The sequence below is a fragment of the Falco naumanni genome, chromosome 3 (genome assembly GCF_017639655.2).
Source record: "Falco naumanni isolate bFalNau1 chromosome 3, bFalNau1.pat, whole genome shotgun sequence".
NCBI lineage: Eukaryota > Metazoa > Chordata > Aves > Falconiformes > Falconidae > Falco > Falco naumanni.
The window spans coordinates 93,307,235-93,330,768 of NC_054056.1; the positions used below are offsets into that span (position 1 = coordinate 93,307,235).

The 23,534-nt window shown below is 36.4% G+C and overlaps 1 protein-coding gene across 6 annotated transcripts in view; it reads left to right on the plus strand.

Moving 5' to 3' along the window:
* VPS13B (vacuolar protein sorting 13 homolog B) overlaps positions 1–23,534 on the plus strand; it is a 477,375-nt gene that overhangs the window by 354,005 nt on the left and 99,836 nt on the right. For 5 of the 6 annotated variants that reach the window (XM_040588251.1, XM_040588253.1, XM_040588250.1 and 2 more), the window contains 2 exons: positions 4,894–5,596; positions 14,834–14,971. In XM_040588251.1, the coding sequence (XP_040444185.1) occupies positions 4,894–5,596; positions 14,834–14,971 (841 nt within the window). Of the gene's footprint in view, positions 1–4,893; positions 5,597–14,833; positions 14,972–17,191; positions 17,678–23,534 lie in introns of those variants that run through there. The other variant, XM_040588255.1, reaches the window with a different exon arrangement.

The following is a 23,534-nucleotide window of genomic DNA, read 5'->3' on the forward strand; positions in this document are numbered from 1 at the left end:
ATAGGATATATAACTGTGAAAGGACAAGAAAATGCACTGAGGTGATCTAAGAAGTAAACTGTCATCTTGACATGCTTTTTCTAGATATTGAAAACCTTTCCATATTGCAACTCATTCTGAGAGTGAAACTGTAGAATTCCTCTGATTTAAGTACCATCTGGTTATGCTCAAAGTTTTAAAGCTATTATCTCAGCATAAAATTTCAGCATCCTATACTTTTTTCTTCACCAAACTATCCATTTTTAAGCCACAAATATTTTTCCAGTCCTTTTAGATTTTATCTTAAAGTATATTTTAACAGTATTTAAATAGTTCTTAAACAATAACAATTTATCTTGATAGATGACATGCTGTGTTTTTTCATTTTATTTTAATTAGCCATTGTGGAACCAAATTCCCTTTTGTTTTATTCCTTTGAATACTGTTTAATTATAGTTATCATGCCAAATATCTTAAAGGTTATTTTACCAATACAGTTTCATTTAACATAAGCCATGTGGAATCAATAGTCCTGTTTCCTAAAGTGAATGCTTGGAAAATCTTACATTCATATGTTAAGAGTACACATCCTTTCCTCATTAGCTGGAAAGTACAGGGATTTTGGCACAGGTTCTGTGTGGAAGCATTGTGCAGCTTTTATATGGATTTTGTTTTTAGCCTTTGATGACACTGTTTAGAATAGGAAGTATCTAATAAGTAAAGCATTTTGTCTAATGTGCTGCCAGTGTGTTTAATATATGCCTGGAGGTCTGAAACATTATCTTCTCCACTACAGTAATATGCATTTAATTCTCTGAAAGCAGAAGGTCGAACTTTTAAAAGGGACTCAAAGTACATTTTCAACTAAAATAATTTAAAACACATGGGATAGCGGACCAGAGTAATGTACAGTTGGTTTTTATGGTTTGATCATGATCATGTTAATGCACACCAGTAGCTAATTAAAGAAAACTTTTATTGTTCATTTTAAATGGGTTATGTAAAGAGTAAGAGAATTGATATAATACAGCCCAATGATAAATGTTACCATTATATTTGCTAACAGCAAGCTGATATTGCTGTTCTTGACATCTTTAAAGTATTGGCCCATTTATTCCATAATAAAGCGACGAATCTTTCTAGAGTTGTTCAACTGAGAGTCATTCTCTCTCATCTCCTTATCCCATTAGAGAAATACCTAAATGATTCCCAAGTTTATTACTAGATGCATTTTCTGTTAACTGTGAAACTTGATTGGAAGGCTTGATGCTTCCTGAACTGAAATTGATGCAAGAAGTTCCAGGGGTACTTCTGCACCTTTATTTTGTACTGAGTTGTGTTATATAAAGCTGTCTTGCAAATCATTGCTCACTTGTTCCAACCTTTAATAATATATGTTGTAAGAGTATACGTAAGTCAAAGTTTCATGTGGAACCGGGTGGCATGGAAAACCGTAATAGGATATGGTGTCTTTCACCTTTCGGGCACTGGTTCATATTCCGTACTGCTTAGTACTGAGCAGAAGTTACCATCTGACTGCTGTTTGGTGACCTGCGTGATTTGATTTGGAGTCTCGGTAAAGTTTCTGTAGTCGAATGTCCGCATAACAGGAAACTCAGCAGTTGGGACCAATTAGCACCCTTGCAGCAGTCTTCACAGAGAAACTATAGTCTGAATGGGGGTGAAGGCAGAGCTACTTTCTTACCTTTCTTGAGGTGCTTTTCGTAGAGCAGCACTTTTAATAAATAATTATAAAAAGAGGCAGAACAAAAGAACTAGGCTTCATGTCAAATCTATTTAGAAGAGAGGATCTGGTTCAGAAACCAGAAGCACTGTGCTGTCTCACTCCACTCTGTCATTCACATGCAATGCTTTTCGCCCTGGAAGATTGTAATTTAGTACATGACATTGTCTTTTCAGTCCCTCTAGCCAAGTCAAGCATAATCTAAATGTCAGGTAGCTGTAGAAATTTCTGCTGCATAGAGGAGAATAAGAGAATACCATGTGGTACCCATAAGAGCATCATTCACTACAGAACAATGCTTTCAAAAAAGATTTTTCATCAGACTGAACTGTGCTGTGGAGCAATTAAAGATTGCCAGGTTTAGCAGCATATGCTTTCTACTTTGTTTCAGGCAGCATTTCCATGAAATGATATGGCAATATTGTTTCTCAGCTTCATCCTTTCTGCCTTCTGCTTGCCCTCAATACAGGAGCAATAAAACGATCTATACCATTTTTTAAAGTACCATCAGTGCAGGATATGGGCAAAGGACTTTATAGTTTACCAGACAGAGAGGCTGAGGTGTAAATAACCTAACTTTGCTTGGCTATCAGGAGGAATCAGGATTTTTTGGCTCACAATGTAGTAATTCATTAAAATGGTCCTAGTTATTTTTACAGAGGCTGCATTAAAAGTGGTATCACATTTACAACTCAGTGATACGAGTCTGCCATAGAAATCAGCCGCAAGGAATTTTATTGGTTATTTGAAAAATATGTACATGAGTGAATCTGAAAAGATTGTAACCAGAACTGGCAAAAACCCTTTCAAAGAAAATCTCAGCTAGTTAATGGTTCTGTTTTAGCATTTCCTCTGTAATACTTTTTTCTAGTATGTTCTTTGCCTTAAAGAAAAGGAGAGGGGGTTGCTCCCTTTGTTTCATAAAACACAATATAAAGGAACCTTTTAAAAACCTGCTTTTCTTTAACTCCCCGACAGCCCAATTTCTGCAGTATGTGAAAAATCTATTAATGATAACACATAAAGGCCAATATTTGAAGAAATTCAGTAATTCACTGTCCTTCAATCCTTTAGTTAAGTTGCTGATAAGTTTTCTAAGTACTTTTAATTCTTTATTACATTTTTCAAGAGGAAGTTAAGGTATGGTTTGCCCTAGTTTGTATCTCCCTTGTCAAAGATTCACTAGAGTGGAGAAGATAAAAAGAAACTATTGAAGTAGGTCCTGGAATAAAGAAATGAAATAATTGATTCAATGTGCAGTGGTAGCGAAAAAACCCCAACAAAATATAGGACATCATCAGGATGGAGACTGAGAACAAGACAGAAGGCATCATTTTACTGCTACATAAAACCATAGTGATCCCACTTCTTGAATACTGTGTAGAGTGCTCAGGAAGCGCATAGTGGAATTACAGAAGTAGAGAAGGAAAGCTAAAATGATCAAAGGTGCTGAAGCAGCTTTTTTGTGAGGAGAGACTAAAAAGGTTTGGATTTCTGTGTCTGGAGAGGAGAAGGCTGAGGGGGGCTATGATCAAAGTTTAAAAAGTCATAGCAACAGTGATAAAGCTGAATGTGGACCTGAACTTTCAAATCATGCACTACAAGAGATCAGAGAAATGCAATGGCACTTTGTTTTAAACCAAAGGCAAGAAGAAAAAAAAAGAAAGAAAAAAAAAAAAAAGGAACTTGCTGCCACAGAAGGTTTGGAGGCCAGACACTGTCAGGATATTCAAAAACAAAGTGGATGAATTAATGGACAAGTCTAGGCATGGTTACTAAAACAACTACACAGGTACGTACCACTGGCATTGCAAATGCAACAGCTGTGGATGCCTGGGAGGTAGGAGAGAAACAGACTGTTGGAAATGGCCAGGATCCGTGGTGTCTCTCCACAGAGTCTCCTAGTGCTGTCAAAAACAGCGTATTGGGCTGGATGGGTCACAAGTCTGATTGAATTGGGCATTTCTTATGTTAGCTCTTGTATGGAGCCAAGCAGAAACACTTCTGGGCAGCGCAGGTGGAAGAGTTAGTTACACTATGAAAGCGATACGGGTGAACGCAAGACTCTAAACTCCATATGAATCCACGGAGTTAGCCATATATCATTATAATTATTATTTTTATTCTTGTTTAATTTCTGCAGGGTTTTTTTCCCAAATATTTTAGCATATGCTCCCCACCTCATCCTCAAGCTCTTTGTAGGATTTGTACTTGTTTCATAAGCAGTATGGAACGTGTTTTCTTCCTGAAGCACTTTCTTGTCTTGGATATCTCTGTATTTTGACTCAGTACTATGTGGTCCCTGGACACAGCCTTGCAATTTTTTGTTTCACACTTGCATTTCCTGTGGTAGAAGGAATGTTCTTTTTTCTGTTTGAGTGGTGTATGTTATATTTTTTAAGTATTTCTCTATGAAACGATTTCTCACGTGAAAGCCTGTGAATATCACTGCCAGGACCGTATGTAGCCGTGGTGAGCTTTGGTAAGCTAAGAACTTGTACCTAGTTGCAGAGCCAGTCTTTAGATAGCAATGATGTTTCCTTCAACTTTGGTGTTTTATGTAAGGCAGCTGTCATTTCCATGACTCTTAAGAAAAATATTTTTTCTATAACATAATATTTATACATTTCAGCGTACAGTTTCCATTTAGTCTTGTTGTGATTTTGCAGTAGACTAATATTACATTTTATTTCATCTAATCATGGTAAAATATTTTAGCACCAAAGAGGACTTTTTGAGTATCCATCCTCAAAACTGGAAAACAATTCTGACCAGACTTTTTATTTACAATGCATTATTTCACAGAGAGATGGTTTTATATGAAGCCATAAATTTCTTGCAGATTCTTTAGAATTTAAGGAAAGGGTTTAAATTAAAAAGAAAGAGGTCGTTTAAGCCTAGAAATTATTAGTCCTTGTTTGGGTTTGGGGTTTTTTTTTTTCCTTCACATGTTCTTTTGGCAATTCATCTGTTGTGAGTCATCATTTCATTGGAACAGACACCTGCTGTGTTTCCATGAGTGATTACTGTGTTAAAGTTAGCTTGGCAGATATTTTCTTTTATAATTCTCTTTTTTGACATCATGTTTATATAGTGATTGTTTGCTGCCACTGAAATGGAAATAGTTGGGATATGGATATCAGAAGGTAATATAATATTTTCCTTTACAGGTTTCCAAACAGGAGCAGAAAAGAATGGATGTGTCTGATGGAGGAACAGTTGAGACTTCTTCCCGTTATAGTGGGGCACAGGACAGTGGAATTGGCAGTGACAGTGTTAAGATCAGAATTGTTCAAATCGAGCAGCACAGTGGTACCAGCCAGCACCGCATTGCCCGTCCTTCCCGCCAGTCTTCCATTGTGAAGAATCTTAATTTCATTCCCTTTGATATTTTTGTTACAGCAAGTCGCATCTCCTTGATGACTTACTCATGCACTGCCTTACCTAAATCAAAATCAGTACAAGATCGGAAAGATGGTGAGAAAATAAGCAAAAGCTCCTTAAATCTTCCAGAAGCAGGCTCAGGTGGCAGCCATGATACCAAGAAGCCCAGTCAGCCTTGCATTTCCTCCGTCACAGCAGATGATCTTTTGAACAGTAACATTCCTATGTCTACTGGGAGAAAAACGGGTCTTTTGTCACTGGAAAGTCTGCATGCTTCCACAAGATCGTCTGCTCGACAAGCCCTGGGTATAACTATTGTTCGGCAGCCTGGCCGCAGGGGAACTGGGGACATAGAACTGCAGCCATTTCTCTACCTCGTGGTGTCACAGCCCTCTGTGCTCCTGAGCTGCCACCACAGAAAGCAAAAGGTAGAAATATCATTGTTCGACGCTGGTCTTAAAGGAGTATCCTCAGACTACAAGTGTACAGGTAAAAGCATTTAACATTCACTCCTGGTGGTAACTGCCAAAATAATTGCACATCTCAAAGTTACTAGAGTAGTGGAAAACAGCTAGAGAGACTTCTAGGGCATCTTTGAAAATCAGTTGGTAAATAGATGTATTTTTAGGCTTATACCCCACAGCTGAATCAACTTAAGTGTTAAAATTGTTTGACATTAATTAAGATCTAACCTTTTAGCAGCTAGTTATTCCTGTTCTTCAATATTACTTTCTCATTACCGGATTGCGATAGGGCTTGTTGTATTAATCTGATTTCTCAATGTTTTCTAAGGAAGTAAGTGTTGTAAGCCATGCTGATTTCATAAAAAGCATTTTTTATGACTGAATATCACAATGTTTTCCTATACTAGCCTACTGATAAAATTTAAAGATAAACATTGCAGAAGCAGTGGGTGTTTTGATCATAAACTGTAAGAAAATTACAGTGATCTTCCAAATGGCATCTAATGATGTCATGTATTTGAAGTTTTCATTCAGCTGAGTAATAGGGTTTTGCAAGAATTTCCTTCTCTTAATGAATGGCTTTTTTTCTTTTTTCTTTTTTGATTCCACATGGAAAGTTTATAATAAGAAATATAGGAATAACTGTTCAGTATAAAAAAATCTGAATTTTCTTTTTCTGTCTTGCCTGTACTGCTGAAGAGAGAAATCAATTTATTGCAATTCATTTGTCTGGCAACCAGTACTGAGTATAAGAATTTAATGAGATACGTTATTACAGAGTGTTACCCCAAAAAAACTTTAAATGAGGACATGAAGATCTGCAGTGGGGTTTTAAATTGTTCACTGATTGAAAGCTGTAGGTAAAAAACATTGCTCATTTTTTCCTGCCAGTGTTCGTTCATACAGTCCAGTAGTTGTGGAAAGTGGCATGGTTTTTTGTGCATCTATACCAAATCTTTAATGAATGAGATTGTGTCTTTTGAAAATTGTCATCAAAATGGTGTGCTTATGCAAAAGACTAAAAATTCTGGTTTTAATAGATCTTTTTCAGAAATCTGAATTATGGTGGAATTTTTAAGAGGGCTTGAACGCTGAGGAAGATTAGAAAGCCCAGAGAGTAGATAATTAAAATAGGGAGAAGATTCATTCTCTGCCACATATTCTTTTATCATTCTTCCATTTTCATATTTTTCTGTTGTTGCAGTCCTGTCTAAAAAGAAACACAGCTGTGTCACGAATTTGATTTACTCCAGGTTCTCATGTATGTTTGTTAAATATTATATAAGATGTAGTCATTGTAGCAATTAGTATGAAAATAATTTAAAAATCAATTAACAAAGCAAAGATTGGAGGAGAATTGGAGTAGTTTTAAGGTAAAGATCACAACCTCATTAACCTAGTGTTTTGGAAAAAATGCAGTAAGGTTTATTCATTTCTCATGTCTGAGACTTTCAAGTGTGTCCTTGTACAAGCTGCCACCACGTTTCCAATAAACCGGATAAAGTTCTCTCCATTCTGCCCATACAACTAATTTCAGAAGTCTTTCACCATCTTCATTGTTTAAAGGAGCGATTTTAGAAAACACAAGCTGTAATAAGGTCTTCCTATAAACTGAAAGTGGATCAGAGAGTACAGAAGAATGTCAAGAAGTTTAAATAATTAAGATAGTAGGAACATACACCTGAGAGATTCTCAGTCACCAGCAGTTGTTTAACTGAGACACAAAGAGATAGTCTTGGAGGATCAAAGATTAGCTCTACATGAGTCTTATCCTTTTCTTTGGCTTTTTGTTTCCATGTCAGGCAAAGGTAAAAGAGTAGGGAGGCAGGAGTGATGTTATGTGAAGGCAGAAGTTCTGATCTCATGCTGCTGCTTTGTGGGTAGTATCAAGTACCCTACTTGCGTATCAGAGTTCTGTGCTTGTTACTGAACCATTAGGGCTCTTTTCAAAAGAGTTTGAGAAGTGGGTGCCAAAGTTCTAGTGCCTAAAACCAGCATCCTGAATATATTAATAACTTAATAAAACTAATCCACACTTCAAGTCACACACTAATTCACACAGCAAAATCGATAGTATAAAGTTTTTATTGCCTCTTGTTTAGGAAGACCTGCTGTGTTTGTAATTGCATCGTTCAGGATTAATATTGTCATACCACTGTAGTAACATGTTAGTTTTGGAAATTTCCATTTTTTATTTCTAGCACCTGTATTTGAGGGAAAGTAACCATGACCTGTGTTATGTATATGTGTGTGTGTACATATATACACACTCTATAGATTGCATATCATATAGTACAGCATCAGCAGCTTTGCATGGCATTTTCTTTGCTGCTGCAGTTGATGTCTTCACTACACCAATTTTTCTTGATGTTGTGACTATTTGCTGACAGTTTTATCTGAAAGATGTATCATCCAAATGAAGAACAACATGAAGTTTATTTGAAAGAAATAGGTTAACTTCTTTCCCTCTATACAATAAGTGTGCACTATATTCCTATATTTCTCTGTATATCAAGGACTGGAGAGTGGGAAGAGGGCATAAATGACGTTTAATTTACAGTGAGTGGTGCTAAAGAGCATTTCCAGTTAGACTCTCTAGAAGACTGCTGCTCTTGTGTCTATATGTATGTATGCAATGCTTTTTCCATTATCTGAGATAAGATGGGGAAAAGGACACAAGCTAAATATAAAAGTTCTATTTTAACTGGAATATAAGAGCTGATGTAGCATTTTCCCCCTTTTAAAAAAAAAAAATGGAAAGAAAAAAAAGCTTCAACAGTGGGACTAGGCAAGCAGGACTGATGAAAACACTGTGCATATTACATCGCATGATGGAGACAGGCAGCAGCACAGCAGCAGCTCAGAAGGTCAGGCCTATAACAGCAAATTTCATCACAGCCTAAAAATTTGAGACTTTTCTGGGCAAAAGGAAAAATATGTGATGTTTGTTAAAAAGTTTTATTGGTACTCCTATGGGGATGGTTTCTCATTACTTATACTAATATGATTAAGCTTACATAGTTAAGCTATATATGGGATATGTAGATTAGATCCAAAACATGCTAATAAAAACTGTCGTTTCATATCGTCATTCTGTGTTTATATATTCACACCATATATGCTGCATAGGAATATTTTAGGAATGCTTTAAAGCATGTGGAAAAATTGTTTTGAATCATTTGTGGAATTCTGAAGACTTTACTATTAGTTCAACAGTAGATTCAGATCTTATGAAAAATTGTGTTATGATTTCATACGGCTTTTCTAAGAGAAAAAATCTAGTTCTGAAATAACTTAAAATCTTGCAAGGCAAGAAGAAGCAAATACAAAATTCTCTGGTGAAATTAGGGAAGTCTTATTTTTTGGTGGATGTTCCTTCAAAAAAGACGTTTAGTGTAAAGAAAAGCTGGTAGAAATTTGGATCTAGTTACATATCCCATCCTTAATCTCCTGTTACTGTATTTCTAAGAAATACATTGTTCACCTGTAAGACAACAAAGAATACTCTAGAATTTACAAATGCTTCTGACAGGTAATTAGAGAGTCTTTTTTATGAAACTTTGAATAAAACAGGGAAATTGTCCTGTAAGACCACACCAGCATGAATTTTAAAGATAATAATAGTTAATCCTGGGCTGGTGACAAAATTAAGTTTACCATCTTATGATGGTTTAATGCTTTGAACATGCGTAGAAATAATTTTTTAATATTTTTGTGAAATCATATATATTTCATTTGGGACAAGGCTTTTGTTTTTATTTTGGAAAGATTTCAAGTTAATAGAGCTTAAAATTCAGATCTTGCACATTGAGCTATCACTTTTTTTGTGAGTGGGCATTGCACAGTGGCTGAAACACCAAACTTCATCCAAAGAATTTGGCTTCTCTGACACTAGCAGTGTTATTTTTTGCTTGCTTCCTGAAACATGAAATAAATAAGAACTGCAGAATAAAATAGAAAGAAATAGGCTATTTAAAACTAAAGTATGGTTACTATGTTAATTAGCAATTAGCAGCACATTTCCATCAGGCCAGTGTCTGTATGTGGGAGCATTTACCTGCCTTGGAGCTAAAGACCTGATGGCTGTGCTTTCAATTTCCCCAGTCCTTCTGTCCAACCAAGTCCACTGGCAAGTCACTTTGTAGGAAGAGACAACTTACTAGGTTATTAAAATGTTGGCTCAGTTTTATTATGGTTGTGCTAAACTGCTTTGTTTGTGGTTTTAATTATTTTCGTAATTGAACAGTTTGATAGTAATTATGCTACTGCCAGGTATAGGAACTTCAAGTCAAAATAAAATTAACTGCTTTATAACCACCATTAAAAAGACTAGTTGCTCCCTCCGTTTATTTGTAAGATTCTATATAAATAGCCTGAGACACTAAAAACCAAGCTTTTTTTATTCAGTGCTCATCCTACATTTAATAAAAAAGCATCTGCTAACCGTTAGTTTTTGCAACAGAGCATTGGCCATTTCCACTTAAATAAAAGTGGGTGCAATTGTTTTTAATGTAATCTCATAAGCCACTTTTATAAATATTTTTTTAAATCTTTATTTGCTTTGTTTCAGGTAATGTAATCCAGATACAAAATTGCCTCATTTCCTGACCATTGTGCTCTGGGCATTCTTGAAAAATCTTTTTTCTATTTGTTTGTTTGTTTACTTTCAGAGAGGAGGTTGTGTTGCTTGGTTGTTTTAAGGGAGAGAAAATTTCTCAGTAAATATCTGTTATGCATGGAATTTCTTCAACTTCCGCCAGTGAAGCATTTGCAAAAATCAGGCATTGTGAGGCCATCCAGAATTATTCTTGATTTTTTTTTTTTTTTTTTTTTTTTTTTTTTACACCCACGCCTTTGATGGCAGGGGGTCCATGAAGAGCAGATGCAGTAGCTAAGACCACATGTAACCTCTGATCTAATGGAAAGCCCAGGCTGCATGGAGAGCAATGCAGGCTGGCTCTGGCAGGAAGTCTGATTCACTGCCTCTCTGTCAGTCTGTGCTTCCTACAAGGCAGAGAGAGGATTTAAGGCTGTTTCCTTAGCATAGCATTGAGGGAGTTTTGCTGGAGTGTCACCTGTTCCCCTCTGAGTATATTTATTGTCCAGTACATCTGCATCCATGGATGTGGGGGGTGCAGCCCCCACCCGTAAAGACATGCTGGCCTGGGAATGTACATTCTTCAGGTTACTGTAAGTGCTCATTTTTTAACTTCCTGACACAGCACTTGTGAGTACTCTAGTAGAAATGTTTTCCCACTTGTGTTCTTTAAATTCCAGTGGAAACCATTTTTAAACGAAGACCAAAAGTTCCACTTCAGAGTTTGAAATGCAGAGATGATTGCAGTATCGTACTGGCTTTTAAAATTGACTGCAGACCAAAATATGATTCATCCATTGAAATAAAAGCATGTTGCAGAACTCGTTTGGTCTGGGTAAAGTTCCAGCTGAACAGGCCAAGTTGCTGTCCTGTGCACACGCTCGGTAGCCCCATCACTCCTGCCTGGCAGCTGCTGGGGTGCTGTGGATCACAGATTCCCCCCTATTAATGCCTCCCACAGGCTATGCCCCCCTGAGCTGCCCTGGCTCTCAGTTGCAAACTGGAAAAAAAGCACATTCTGGAGAACGAAAATCTTCAAGATGTGAAATTTCTCCTGCCTCCCTCCTTTCCTTCCCCTTACTCCTCTTCAGAAGGTTGGGGTTTGTGCTTTACCATTGACATAATAATGAGGGGATAGCCAGTGAAATCAAAAGCTTGCAAATTCAATTTAAGGTTAGGAAGATACTTCATAAACTGTAAAGTTTGGAGCTGAGGTCTGGGCCTTGACAAGACCAAAAGTGGCTTTGGATGTTTGGGTAGATTCAAAAATAGTTAGAGGTTATTTTTTTCTAATAATAATAAAAAAAGCTCTGTGTGTGTGTCTCCGAATGTGGACATACTGAAGGCCTCAACTTCTGTCTTACAGATTTTAAATTATGGTCTTGCTTGTCAATCTGTGATAGTTGTCTCACCATTTTTCTTTTGCTGCCACAGACAAATTTTTGACATGGTGTAGAGGATAGAATTTCTGGCCGTCTTCACTGCTCTTCACTTCTCAAGACTTTCTTTTCTCTCTCTTGGCTTGCTGTGGAGTAATTCTAGCCTCTCCTTTTACTTATATATGCATCCCTTGGGTTTTCTCCAGCATTTTCTTTATACAAATAACTGCAAATTTAAGTGTTGATTTTTGGGAGAATCATAGAAAATGGAAATGGAAATGACCTATTATAATATATTATTCAGACCAGTTCCCTGCTGATGCATAATTGTTCCCTATTGTATATTTTATAGTGTTCTGTCAAGTGTATTTTTAAACATTCTGAATGTTTCCATCATTTCCTTGAGGGAGAAGACTCCTTTTTCTAACACCTCTCCCCATCAGGAATTCCTCACTTTTCAGCCTGAACTTTCTCTTTTTCATTTGATTGCTTCTCTGGCAATTCCTGTACCCCTGGCATAGGGATCGATTGATAGATATTGTTTTATTCCTTTCCTGATCTTTAATCCTGTGTAAATATGTATGCTGTTTTTTACCTTAAAAAGTATTTTAACCAAGATAGACATATTTCAGTCTTTTGACCTTTGATGTAAATGAATTTGTCTTAGCCAGATACATTTTATAGCTCCTATTTGGAATTCCCTTCAAGTTTTTGAGATACACACCACCACAGTCATTTTTTAAACCTCTGGATTTTTAGCTTTCTTCTCATTATGTAAAAACTTACTTATTAATCCCTATCTGGCATACTTCAATGTATGGTGCGGTATGTTACCCAGGTTCCAAATTAGCCATATGCCATATGTTTGGAAGCACTCAAATTAGTCTTTGCATAATCCTTTAGGATTATTGCCTGTAGTGTAAAATTGTGTCAATGCAGCTACCCTGCTTCCAGAATTATTTCAGAGTAACACAGTTTCACTTGAACAAAAAAAAAAAAAAAAGCTTGAAGTCAGTCAGGCCAGCGCTGTGTTAAATGTAATATGTTTTGATGGACTCAGGCAAATTTTGTGCATTGAGGTTTCTTTGTGTTGTATTCCTGATCTGCAAGTTCTTGAGTCCTTCTCATTATTTGTGTATCCCCGTCCTGCAGTGCCCCAGGTAATGAAGAGGTGATGGTGCTGTGCTCCTTGGAGACATGAGAGAGCAAAATAATCTGAGTGCCTCATGGTTCCTTTTTTTTTTTTTGATTCTGTGCTTACATGCTGCAATTCCCAATGCCTTGAGGGCAGGGTTTGTATAGCTAATGTATTATGTCACGCAAGGATTTTCTGCTATGTAAGTTCTTTTCATCAAAGATATTTTCATCTTTAAACAGCTGCAACTTTGAAATAATTATTAGGTATTTTATAACATAAACACATTTTAGGGTAATAGGAATACCTATAAAGGTATTCTTCAAAAGAAATGTTTGACTAATTTTACTGGATTTTCTGAAAAGCCGGTGGATGATCAAGGTTGCTATGTACAATATGTGATGACATCTTTCAGAAATGAGACAAAATAATGGCATATTGCAACATTTTGCCCCATATTGGTACACCTAAATGTTTATACTAATACTTCTGAAGGAACAGTAACTTAGAGATCAATTTAATTGATTCAGTGATGTTCATTGCACAATGTTGAGTAATTTTTTACAGTGCTTTACACTATATATTCTGAAAAACATTAGCATATTATTTATTTGTGATGAGCTGCTAGCACAGAACAAGATGATATGGTATAGAACCCTAGATTTTGCAAAAGATGTGTACTTCAGTGGTAAAGATTTTTTACTATTAGTATTTTCAGTATACTAGACAAACTCCAGACACAGGAAACAAGATACTCCCTAAAGTAGTTACTACAGAAAAGGGAGTGTGCCACACCATTCTGGTTAATGTAATTAAAGGAAAGAGCTAAAAACCATAAAAATACAGAAATTCACGTGGAAAATATACAAATCTGTTGTGTGCAGTGACAGCTCTTAAATAACTGTTGAGAGCTGACTTTTTATAAATGTATAGCAGGAATAAAGGGAAGGAAAGGCTGTAATGTATATGCCATGCACTACAAATACTGCTGTAAAGTCATTGCCTGAAAATTGATCAAATAAAAACAGAAGAATGTGCTAACTTTTGATCTTTTCCATATAGATCTAAAGTCATGATCAATTGGTTTCAGTAGGTTCTTTGAAATCACATAAGGGTTCATATGTGCCAAGTTTTATATGAATCACATGATAAGGTCAAGAAATACAAATTCCAAAGCTGACTTTATATACCCAGTCCACATATGACTGTGATACCACGATACCATATGTTGACTATAATAGTGGGTATGTAAATAGTGCTCTTGAAAGCAATCCATTCAGTGAAATTCAAATAAAGTAATTATAGTAGGTTTTAATTGACTGATAATGGAAGAGAATAACATCAGGAAAACCTCCTTAAATCATTGCAGATGAGAGACATTCCATAATTAATGTAGCAGTCTAGATAACAAAGAATAATTGATTATTTAGAACTTAAGACCTGTAGTGCCAGAGTTGAGGACTATTATAATGAAGTTCATGAGCTGCTGAAGATTAAAAAGCTGTTTACACTACTGGTTTTGCCATTTGTAATATGTGGAAAATGAAGAATAGCACTTGGAGGAAGTTAATTTTAATGTACTATTGTAATATTATAGACTGATCAAAGGAATACAATTCAAGGTGGTATGCAAGAATAGCTACTGATAAGCTATTGAGTGAAACTCCAAGGAGAATGATACAACCATATTGTCATTATGCTCTGTTTCTGAGATCTGGTAGCACTCTGGATTTTTAACCTTTATAATTTATCTATTATTTTCTATCTGGTGGTGAAAATACAATATAGAAGTAGCAGGTTTTGAGCACAAATTCTCTTGTAAGGGCTGCCTAAGTGTCATCATAATTAATGCTAAAATTGAGTGCTATTTAAAGTCATCTTGTGGTAACTGATGGTTTTTACTCATATTTCACTTGGTTTTTTTGTGGGTTTCCTATACTTTGTGTAATTACAGCTTTGCCCTCTTGTCTGTGTATGCATGCATAGTTATACACATGCATCTGTCTATAGGCACAAATGTTACGTGTAACAGCTCTATTAGGAATATTATTTACTGTGTTACAATTTAAACTATTAAATATTGTTTAATCAATTGTCTATGTATCAAATTCCTGGAATATAATTAATGACTATGATCATTATCACCTATAGATCCTGGGAAGACTCTACCAGAAGCTCTGGATTATTGCAAGATCTGGTTGCAGACAGTAGCAGGAGAGGTAGATGCTAAAAGTGGTATTCCACCTCCTTTTATCACTGTGCAAATTAAAGACTTCCTTAATGGACCAGGTAAGCATTGCACTTCAATCCCTATTTTCTAATGTAATCTATTTGTAGATATGCACACATAGACACACACATTAGATAATAAGAAAAATGTTGCATTCTTTGCTAATGAATGTGAAATTTTCCTCCAGCAATTACCCTGAATTGAAGTCAAAGTTGAGGAATGGTCAGTCATGGACCAGTCATAGGTTTAAGGTCTAAGTATTTATTCTCTTCCCAAGGTAAATTTAGAAATTTTACTGCTCAGGAGAGCTGAAGTTGGCACATTTCCAGTGGAATGAAATCTACCTGCTTCTAACCCTAGAACAACTGAAATTTTATTAGTTATCTTTATAAAAGCTGGCTTTTAAAATGTTTCTGAACATTTTTGTAAGCCACATTCCTATGAGTTCTTTGGCATCTGGATACCTGGCATTGCAAATTCCTATCATCTAAAGTGTTGATACTGTAAAATTTAACAAATAGTGTTATTCTGTTTCTTTAATTAGCACAAAATGTAAGTGGTGTAGTATGAATGTGTATTAGCATTTACTTAAAGTAATGGGACTTGAAGTTTCACTCCTAGAGTGTCAGAAACTCCTGCAAATTGAAATGCCATCCATTCTCTATTTTGTGAATTCTGTATCTATAACTACATTACTACATAGAATATAATTGAAGTTATATTAAAAGTTAGAAAATACATTCACATTTACCTGTGCCATCGCAATTCATTTTGTTTCTGCATATTTTTTATAATTCATTGAATTGTGTAACTTCCCCCCCCCCCCCCCCCCAGTATCCTTACTTCAGTCAGCATGCAGAATGAGCTGTTATCAGTCATTTAGTGAGTAACTCTTCAGTACTGGGTTTCCCTATTCATACAGTCTTACAGCACACTATCTAAACCTGCCTCTACAGCAGAATTCCATATTTCCTCTGCGTTGCTTACTGCTTTAAGATCTAAGCACTACAGAAATACTAATATACCTGCACAACCCTCCCATGGGTGATGGAATAGTATGCCCTTGCCTTTTCACAGAAGGCAACTGAGGCACGGAAATTGAGGATTTTCTTATTATATTAAGGTTATCAATTTAAAACTCACCATTTAATTTTCGGTGGTCCTTAAAATACAGAAATTTAAATGTTGGAGACAGTTAATATTGGTTTTGGGTGAAGCAGTAATCACTTCTGCCTATCAGTCCACAGGACAGCAAATTGAAAAACCAAAGAATGAGACATACATATTTACCTGCTGACTATAAATACTTCAATTACATAACTTGAAAATCCATTTTTTGTAGGTAGGCAGGCAGGAGTCTCGAGGAAAGAAAAAAGTACATGAACAACCTCATCACTACCCCTTTTTTTGTTTTCTGTGCTGCCTTAGCATTATTTTAAGAGAAGATTTTAAAACCACCTGACAATGCAAAACTTTTGTATATTGATCCCTGTTTGGCTTTGTTAATAGGACTTTGAACCTTCAGACCTACTGCATGTTCTACTGCCATTTGGACTAAAGGATTAATTGATAATATTAGATTTTCATTCTAATCATGACCAGCACAGGAGGTGTAGAAACACCTGCTATCAGTGGCCTTTCCGTTACTGCTCCCAGATTGGTTTTCCTTTATCCTTACACACACACACACACACACCCTCTCCCAATTCTTTTGTGTTCTCTCTCCCCAGATCTGGCAGATTCCCATATTGCCAGACCCTTTGTCTGTGCATTCCCCTTTTCTGAAGATTCTCAATGTAGTTTCTTGGCGCAGCCTTTATATTTAATTTATTACACAGCAGAAGGTTTTTCCCTGATGCTCTCCTGCCAGTAGGACAGACTTCTAACTAAACTAGCAGACGTGGAAGCTGGTATAAATTGCAAAGTATGTATTCACAAGTAGTCTAAGTGTCTACTTCATTCTCAACAATTCAGTCAGATCTTGAATCGATGTTAAATCCCTCCATGATATATGACTAAATAGGGATCTAAAACCCAATAAATGAATGCATCATAAACCAGTCTGTTTATTTTCACGAAGCATATCAAACTTCAGAGATTTCCTCCAGGATCTCTTCTTAGCCAAATGGCATTGGGCTTTTTTGTCACCTTTTGGCTGCTAATTGGAACTACCATTACACGTGACTCAACAGTAAATACTCTGAATTTTAACGAAGTGTTTTGCTGGCATAATATAACAAAACAGCTCTGGATTCCATTGCAGATTTTTCTAACCTTAGGTGTTGCCACTGTGAGATCCTCTTCAAATGAACTAACCTTTACCAAGAAGCCTTCCTTGGTGGCTGGAGGTTTCATTGGATGAGTAATGGAAGGCACTTTCCACATATGATTGCATCAGAATGGCACATACAAAGCGTTATGAAAGCTTGACAGCTCCTCAGCAGGCTACTGGAAAATAAGTTACTAACTCTCCCGGGGGGAAAAGTCTTCTAACCACAGCTGCTTCCAGAATGAGGTAGCTTGGCCATCAGCAGGCCTGGAGAAAGTGCCTACACCACCAGATCCTGACTAAGTTGGCAGTTGTTCATTGAGGATGAGAACCGGAGCAAAACTCCGGGAAGTTCTTGTGAGGTCACCAGACAAACAGTATTTGTGATGGAAGACATCACAATTAATAAATTGAATAGATAAAGGCACTGCTGAAGTATGCTTATGTTGCAGGCCTCGAGGGCCTACACTTTTTGGGTGAACATTTGGCAAATAACGCTGCTAAGTGGTATGTTTTCTAAGGCATACTGTGCATTTTCATATTCATTTATGTATCTGTGTTTTATAACTGCAATAAGTAAATTATTAAAATACTTGTTGGGTACAGCTGATCTGCTGTTTGAAAGAGTCAGCACATTTTTAGAAGCTGTGCCTATGCAGACAAAAGTCTGGATGTAGCAGCTGGGTTAACTATGTGGCTTTCTGTATAGATTATGAGTGTTTAAAGTTCAGTGGTTTAATTGTAATGTCATTTTTCTTGCAAAATACATTGTTAGTGTGCTGAGGTTAAATTTCAAATATAACTATCAAACGCCTATCTTCTATATGATGCAAACTACTATGCAAGCAGTTAAAAGAAAAAATCTGCAAGTGGTTCCAAGTGTTTGCTGTGTTAGATAAAACTGGTACTCCTTGTAAATCGTTTGTCAGCTGAAGTAGATAAGTAGATAGTGTTCCACAGAAAAATCATATGGTTTCACCACACAGGAAACCAGGTTGTCAGTCCATATTAGCTTGGAGATCAAAAAACTACAGCAAGTAGCTAAACTTGGAAACCACTAATTAAATGAGAATAACAGGATACATTAATGCACTTCTTGCCGCATGAGTTGATTATTTTGTACATTTTTGGCAACTAAAGAAAAATGACATTTCTTCCAGATTTAAAGGTAATAGGATCCTAGGAGAAATAAGCATTCATCATCAGGCCTGTGGGAACAGACCTCAACTTTAACCCCACGATGTATTAAAGGACTATTCTTTCTCTTTCTACAGTAACTAATTATTTAAAATTTTTTAAATTCCATCTACATCAGTTTACATGACCCTTTCTCTTTTATAATCAGTCTGTTTCTGGATTGTACATCTAATTCTCGTCTAATACATGTAAGAGAACTATTTATTGCTTCAGCATTAGATATTATTCATTAGGTGAGGAACAAATATGACCATCTTGTTTTAATAGTGTTTGAAAATCCATTCTCTTTACCCTCTAGTCCTTTCTTTGGATTTTTTTAATACAACTATGCTTTCTTAGTTATAAAAGCTGCCTTTTTGATGTATTCTTTCTGCATGCAAACGATACAAAACATGTTTGTGAAGTACAGCTTCATACAAATTGCCTTAAAATACTCATACATGCAAAATATAGATGGTTTATGCCAAAGTCCTCTTCCCCCAGCAGTTTCTTGGGAAGACATTAGGCTAGGTGTAAAACAGCTGCAGTCCTTGATACTTTCTTTGCCTTTTGAAATCCTTTCTACAGAAGAAACTATGCAGACAAACTAAGAAATGCCGTGTCCCACTGAAAGATGAAGTGAGACCTGGGTGACCTGGGGGATTGCTCTTTCCTGCCAGTCCCTCTGTGGCACAGTTGGGACACCACGAGGGGCATGGCACTGGAGCTAGGTTTATGGTTAAAAAGCAACAAACAAAACCGCACCATGATACTCTCTCTGGCTTTTTTTCCCCCCTGTTTGCAGAGGCAACAACTGTATCCATTAGCAAGGTCAGTGGTATGGAGAAGCCTGGAAAATAGCAGCTACCAGAAACCCACTAGAATAATATCTCCAGCAGGTGATAGATTAGTTGGAACAAATTGGAACCATTGCACTTCAGCAATCCTGGTTTCTTTCAAGCTGTTTTAAAAATGTCGTCATTTTAATACACAATATCAGCCCTGCGGAACAGTCCACAGCAGGTTAATTTGAATCATATGATGTATCACTGCCCTCAGCTGACATGAGCTCCATTCCATGTGTGAAGCCATAATAAATCCATTCCCAACCGAGGCAAATTCCCTGTGAGAAGGTGAACTAATCCAGGCCTCACACTGGCATGTTAGCCCTCCGTAATTGAAAGCAGGGCCACCTGTTCCCAGCACAGTTAGCCTATAGAGAGAAAATTAGCATTAGATCAGATACTTAATATATTGAAAAATCATTCATACTGCTTGCAAGTTCAGCTGTGGGCTGCTTAGCATGACATCATATATAAACCTAGGAATGTGCCCACTTGATCCCAGTTTAACAGTTTTGTTAACCATGGTGTTTGTTAACTTTGAAATGAGAATTTTTTGATTTAATGAGAGCTGACACGTGAGAAGGGGAACTAGCCAGGGTGCAGACTTTTCTAATTAACTCTGGGTCATTTGCAAAACTTTTGAGCTTTCTAGTAGGTTTTTTTTCCCTTTGCTCTTTTACAAACAAGTTTTTAAAGCACTGACACTGTAGCCATGAAATGATATTTATTTGATTAAGAAGGCAAAGAGAAATATTCCAAACAGGTGTACCAGCCTGTAGGTATTGCTTTGGTTTTGACACATCTATTGTCTGTAATATCAGTGTAATAATGCATAAAATTATCAAAGTACTTTTCTGAAAGCAGTGTCTACAACACCTATTTTAAATTTAGTTTCTTAGATGGCTAAGTACTGAAAATTAAAACTGCACACCAAAGCCACATGGATAAGTTGGGAAATATTTTCTTGGTATCTTTTCCAGTGCAGCGGCATTCTTTTAAAACTTACTTCACACATTCACTCTTATTTTCTGAAATCCTCTTACCCACCCCACCCCCCCATTTATGTCTTAATGTATATGTATTATTCAGCAGCTAAGCACATCATAGAGAGTTAGTATTTATGGGTTCTTTTCTTTTCCACAAACGTGCTCCATGATCTGGAAAAATTTGTTTCGTGCCACCATATTGTGCTTCAACTTCCCTGGCTCTTTGAGAGAGTTAACATTTCCCTTAATGAGTGTTTTCTTTTCATGGTCATGGCTCCCAATGTCCCCATTATAGTTTTTGGCCTTACCACCCAACTCTTGACACCCTTCTGTAGGTTATTTGGTAGTTGCACAATTGCTTAATTTTAGTCAACATCCTATGAACAGCAGTAACCCGCCATCATTTATTCATGGTATCTTTGGTCGTCTTGACCTACAACAATTTATTTTGGTTCAATTGTGACAATTTTTAAAAATTAATAGAATGACATCACTCTGAGCCTTGTCTGAGATCTGAAACTCAGGCATTGGCTAGCTAGAGCTGTTAATGTCTTAGTGTCACCTTTCCATAATGTCAGTGACATACTAGGTCATGGAAATAGGAGTTGTTATTGCTGGGGAACACCCTGTATGGCTCAGGTTGATTAAGCTCCCTGAAGGCTGTAGTTTGCCATATTGGCCTTAGAGAGCTGCTTCTATAGAGCTGCAGCACACAGACAGCAGTAGGTAGAAATACTGAGCAGTGACTACCAGCCTCTTCCAGACTAATTGGCATCTGTCTCACAGAAGCAGAATAAAAGATGGACTGCAGATGGCCTCTGAAGCCTTGTCTCAAGTTTCTCCTTTCTTTTCCCTTGATCCAAATTGGGAATGATGAATTAGAGGATAAAAACAATTCATTTGGATTCTTCTTGCTTTTCAATTTCTTTTAATTTGTCTCTCTTTTGATGCCTGACCAGGGACAATTGAGAACAGTACAGCTAGTCTTTTCTTTACATGTCTCTCTCTTCCCTATTTTTATAAATTTAATTTTTGCAATTCAGCCATTTCTCTGTTACTGAAGGGCCACCCTCACTCCAAATCAGAATCAGGGCTCAAGATTACCTTTACCTTCCTCAGATTTCCTCTGTTTAAACTCCCTACATCAGGATGGGTGGCTCCCAGAGGAAGAATATTACTGGTGGTGAAATGTTTCCTGCCTGTTGCCTGCTCCTCTCCTGTTTAGGACTAGGAAATTCAATCCTCCTAAGAGTTTAGGGCAAACAGTAGTTTCTTCTATGACAGTACTATTTATTAAGAAGTTTAATATTTTACCGCCTTCTTGGGGTAGAGGAGAATGAGACCCATGTCCACGCTGAGGGAGAAAGACCTGGTATTTCTATATTAGCTATAAAAAATAAAAGTTTCACTGCAGAATGAGGGGTATGAGAAGTGAACACATTCTTGGAAGATGCCATATTTTTCTTAACTTTTCTCATAGTCTGTGAAAAGATCCCAGTCATATAAATAAAGCTTATAAATAATTTTCATGGAGTTTACTTTCTGGTTTTTCAGATTAGGAGTATACTGTGGTAGTTTATTAGTCATGGAAATAATAACCTGGTGTACATTAAGTTATGGCATATATTAGAATAAGCCCACTGACTTCAGTAAGAGCTGGGATTGACCTAAAGCAACTTGCTAGGAACTTTGTTATTTTTGCGTTGCTTATTCTTCCTTAGCCCACCAAATAAAAAGTCCTTTTGAATAATGTCATTATCCGAAGTTCACAGCATAAAATTATATCTTCACAGTACAAATCTGAATGTTATGGAGAACAAGGGTAAAATACACATAACCCTGAAATTTTCTATCTGAAGCTCAAAGTAATAAAATGACAAAGAAAGAAATTGTTTCAGACAGAAGTTTCAGAGTGCTGCTCATAGGTTTTCTTTTATAGATGTTATGATTTTGTTCAAACAGGCCATATTGAATCCATTGGGTTTTTTGTAATAGATTTCAAAATACATAATAAATGTAAGTAATATGATGACTAATGGGTCAAGTGAAGTTGGAACTTTTTAAATGAGAAAATAGCTGGAAACGGTTTTCAGGAAACTATTCCAGTTGATTTTTGGTCCCCCACAAGGTGTACATTAACATAAACTCCGTAGAATCGCCTCTGGGACCTGAATTCCCTCTCTGATTTCATTATTGCAATGTGATTCTTTCCCTTTCACTCTTAAGTCATCTCCTGGTGTGGTGTGAGCATATAATAAGTGTAATTTATTTATATTTATCTAATCACCTTTTAACTCAATAGTCATTTCATCATTCTGTTTCCTAGTAGCTGTTCAGAAAGTTGTGAAGGGCAATTAGAAACTAATAATTGACAGACATGGATTTAATGGGTAATCTAAAGGGACATAGTGAAGAAATTGAGAGAGAGAAAGAACAAGTCAAATTCTGCACTCAAATGCTACACTGTAATAAAAAAAATATTGCTCTAATACTGTCTAGTTCAGTCTGATATAAACACAATCAGAAATAACTCACTTGAATGAAATCTATTTACAAACACAGTAATTTCTTTACTATTTATTTGCTGGAAATAGATAACACCTGGCAAAATAAGTTATTGCTACTATGCCTTTAATCTAAAGAAAGCATTGGGGTGTAATTGTGGTAGCAAGGCACTAGCAGCCAAAGGAGAGAGAGTATCGACAATGTAATTGTCAGTGTAATTGAGAAGTTAAAGGCAGCTTTGAGCTACCTTTTTCTCTGTCATGATTCCGAGGTAATTTTGGACAATTCAAAGAGGAGTTTGTATTATAGGAACCAGTGCTTTCCTACCGGTACAGAATCTGCACAGTGCTGCATGATTTTCTTCCCAAGGTGTTTAAAATCATCTAAAAAGACTGTCTCCCTTGGATTTTGCACGCTGGAAATTTTATTTCAGCTGCATCTAGGTGACCCTTTACATTGTAACATCTCTTTTTAGCCCATTTTGAGTGACTGAAGAAGCTGCTGAACATCTATTTTCACCAGCTGCTATGTATAGGTCTTCATATTTCATCAGTTTTCACTGTTTGTCCATCACTTAAATATGCTTTTCTTGAAGAAATGTTGAAGTTTCTTTTACAGTGCTATGTATAAATTGTAAAACGGGACAAAGACTAAAAATGTTGATTGCTCAATTGGATTTTTATTTTTTGAACATTTTACTTAAAATGCCAAAGAATCTCCTTATATAATCTTTCCCCAGTTGTAAAAATAGCCTATGTCATTATGAGATGGTTAAAATATTTGCAGTGAAGGTTCCAGAATTACATTCTCTGCAATTATGCTTCTGGCTGCCACCACCTTT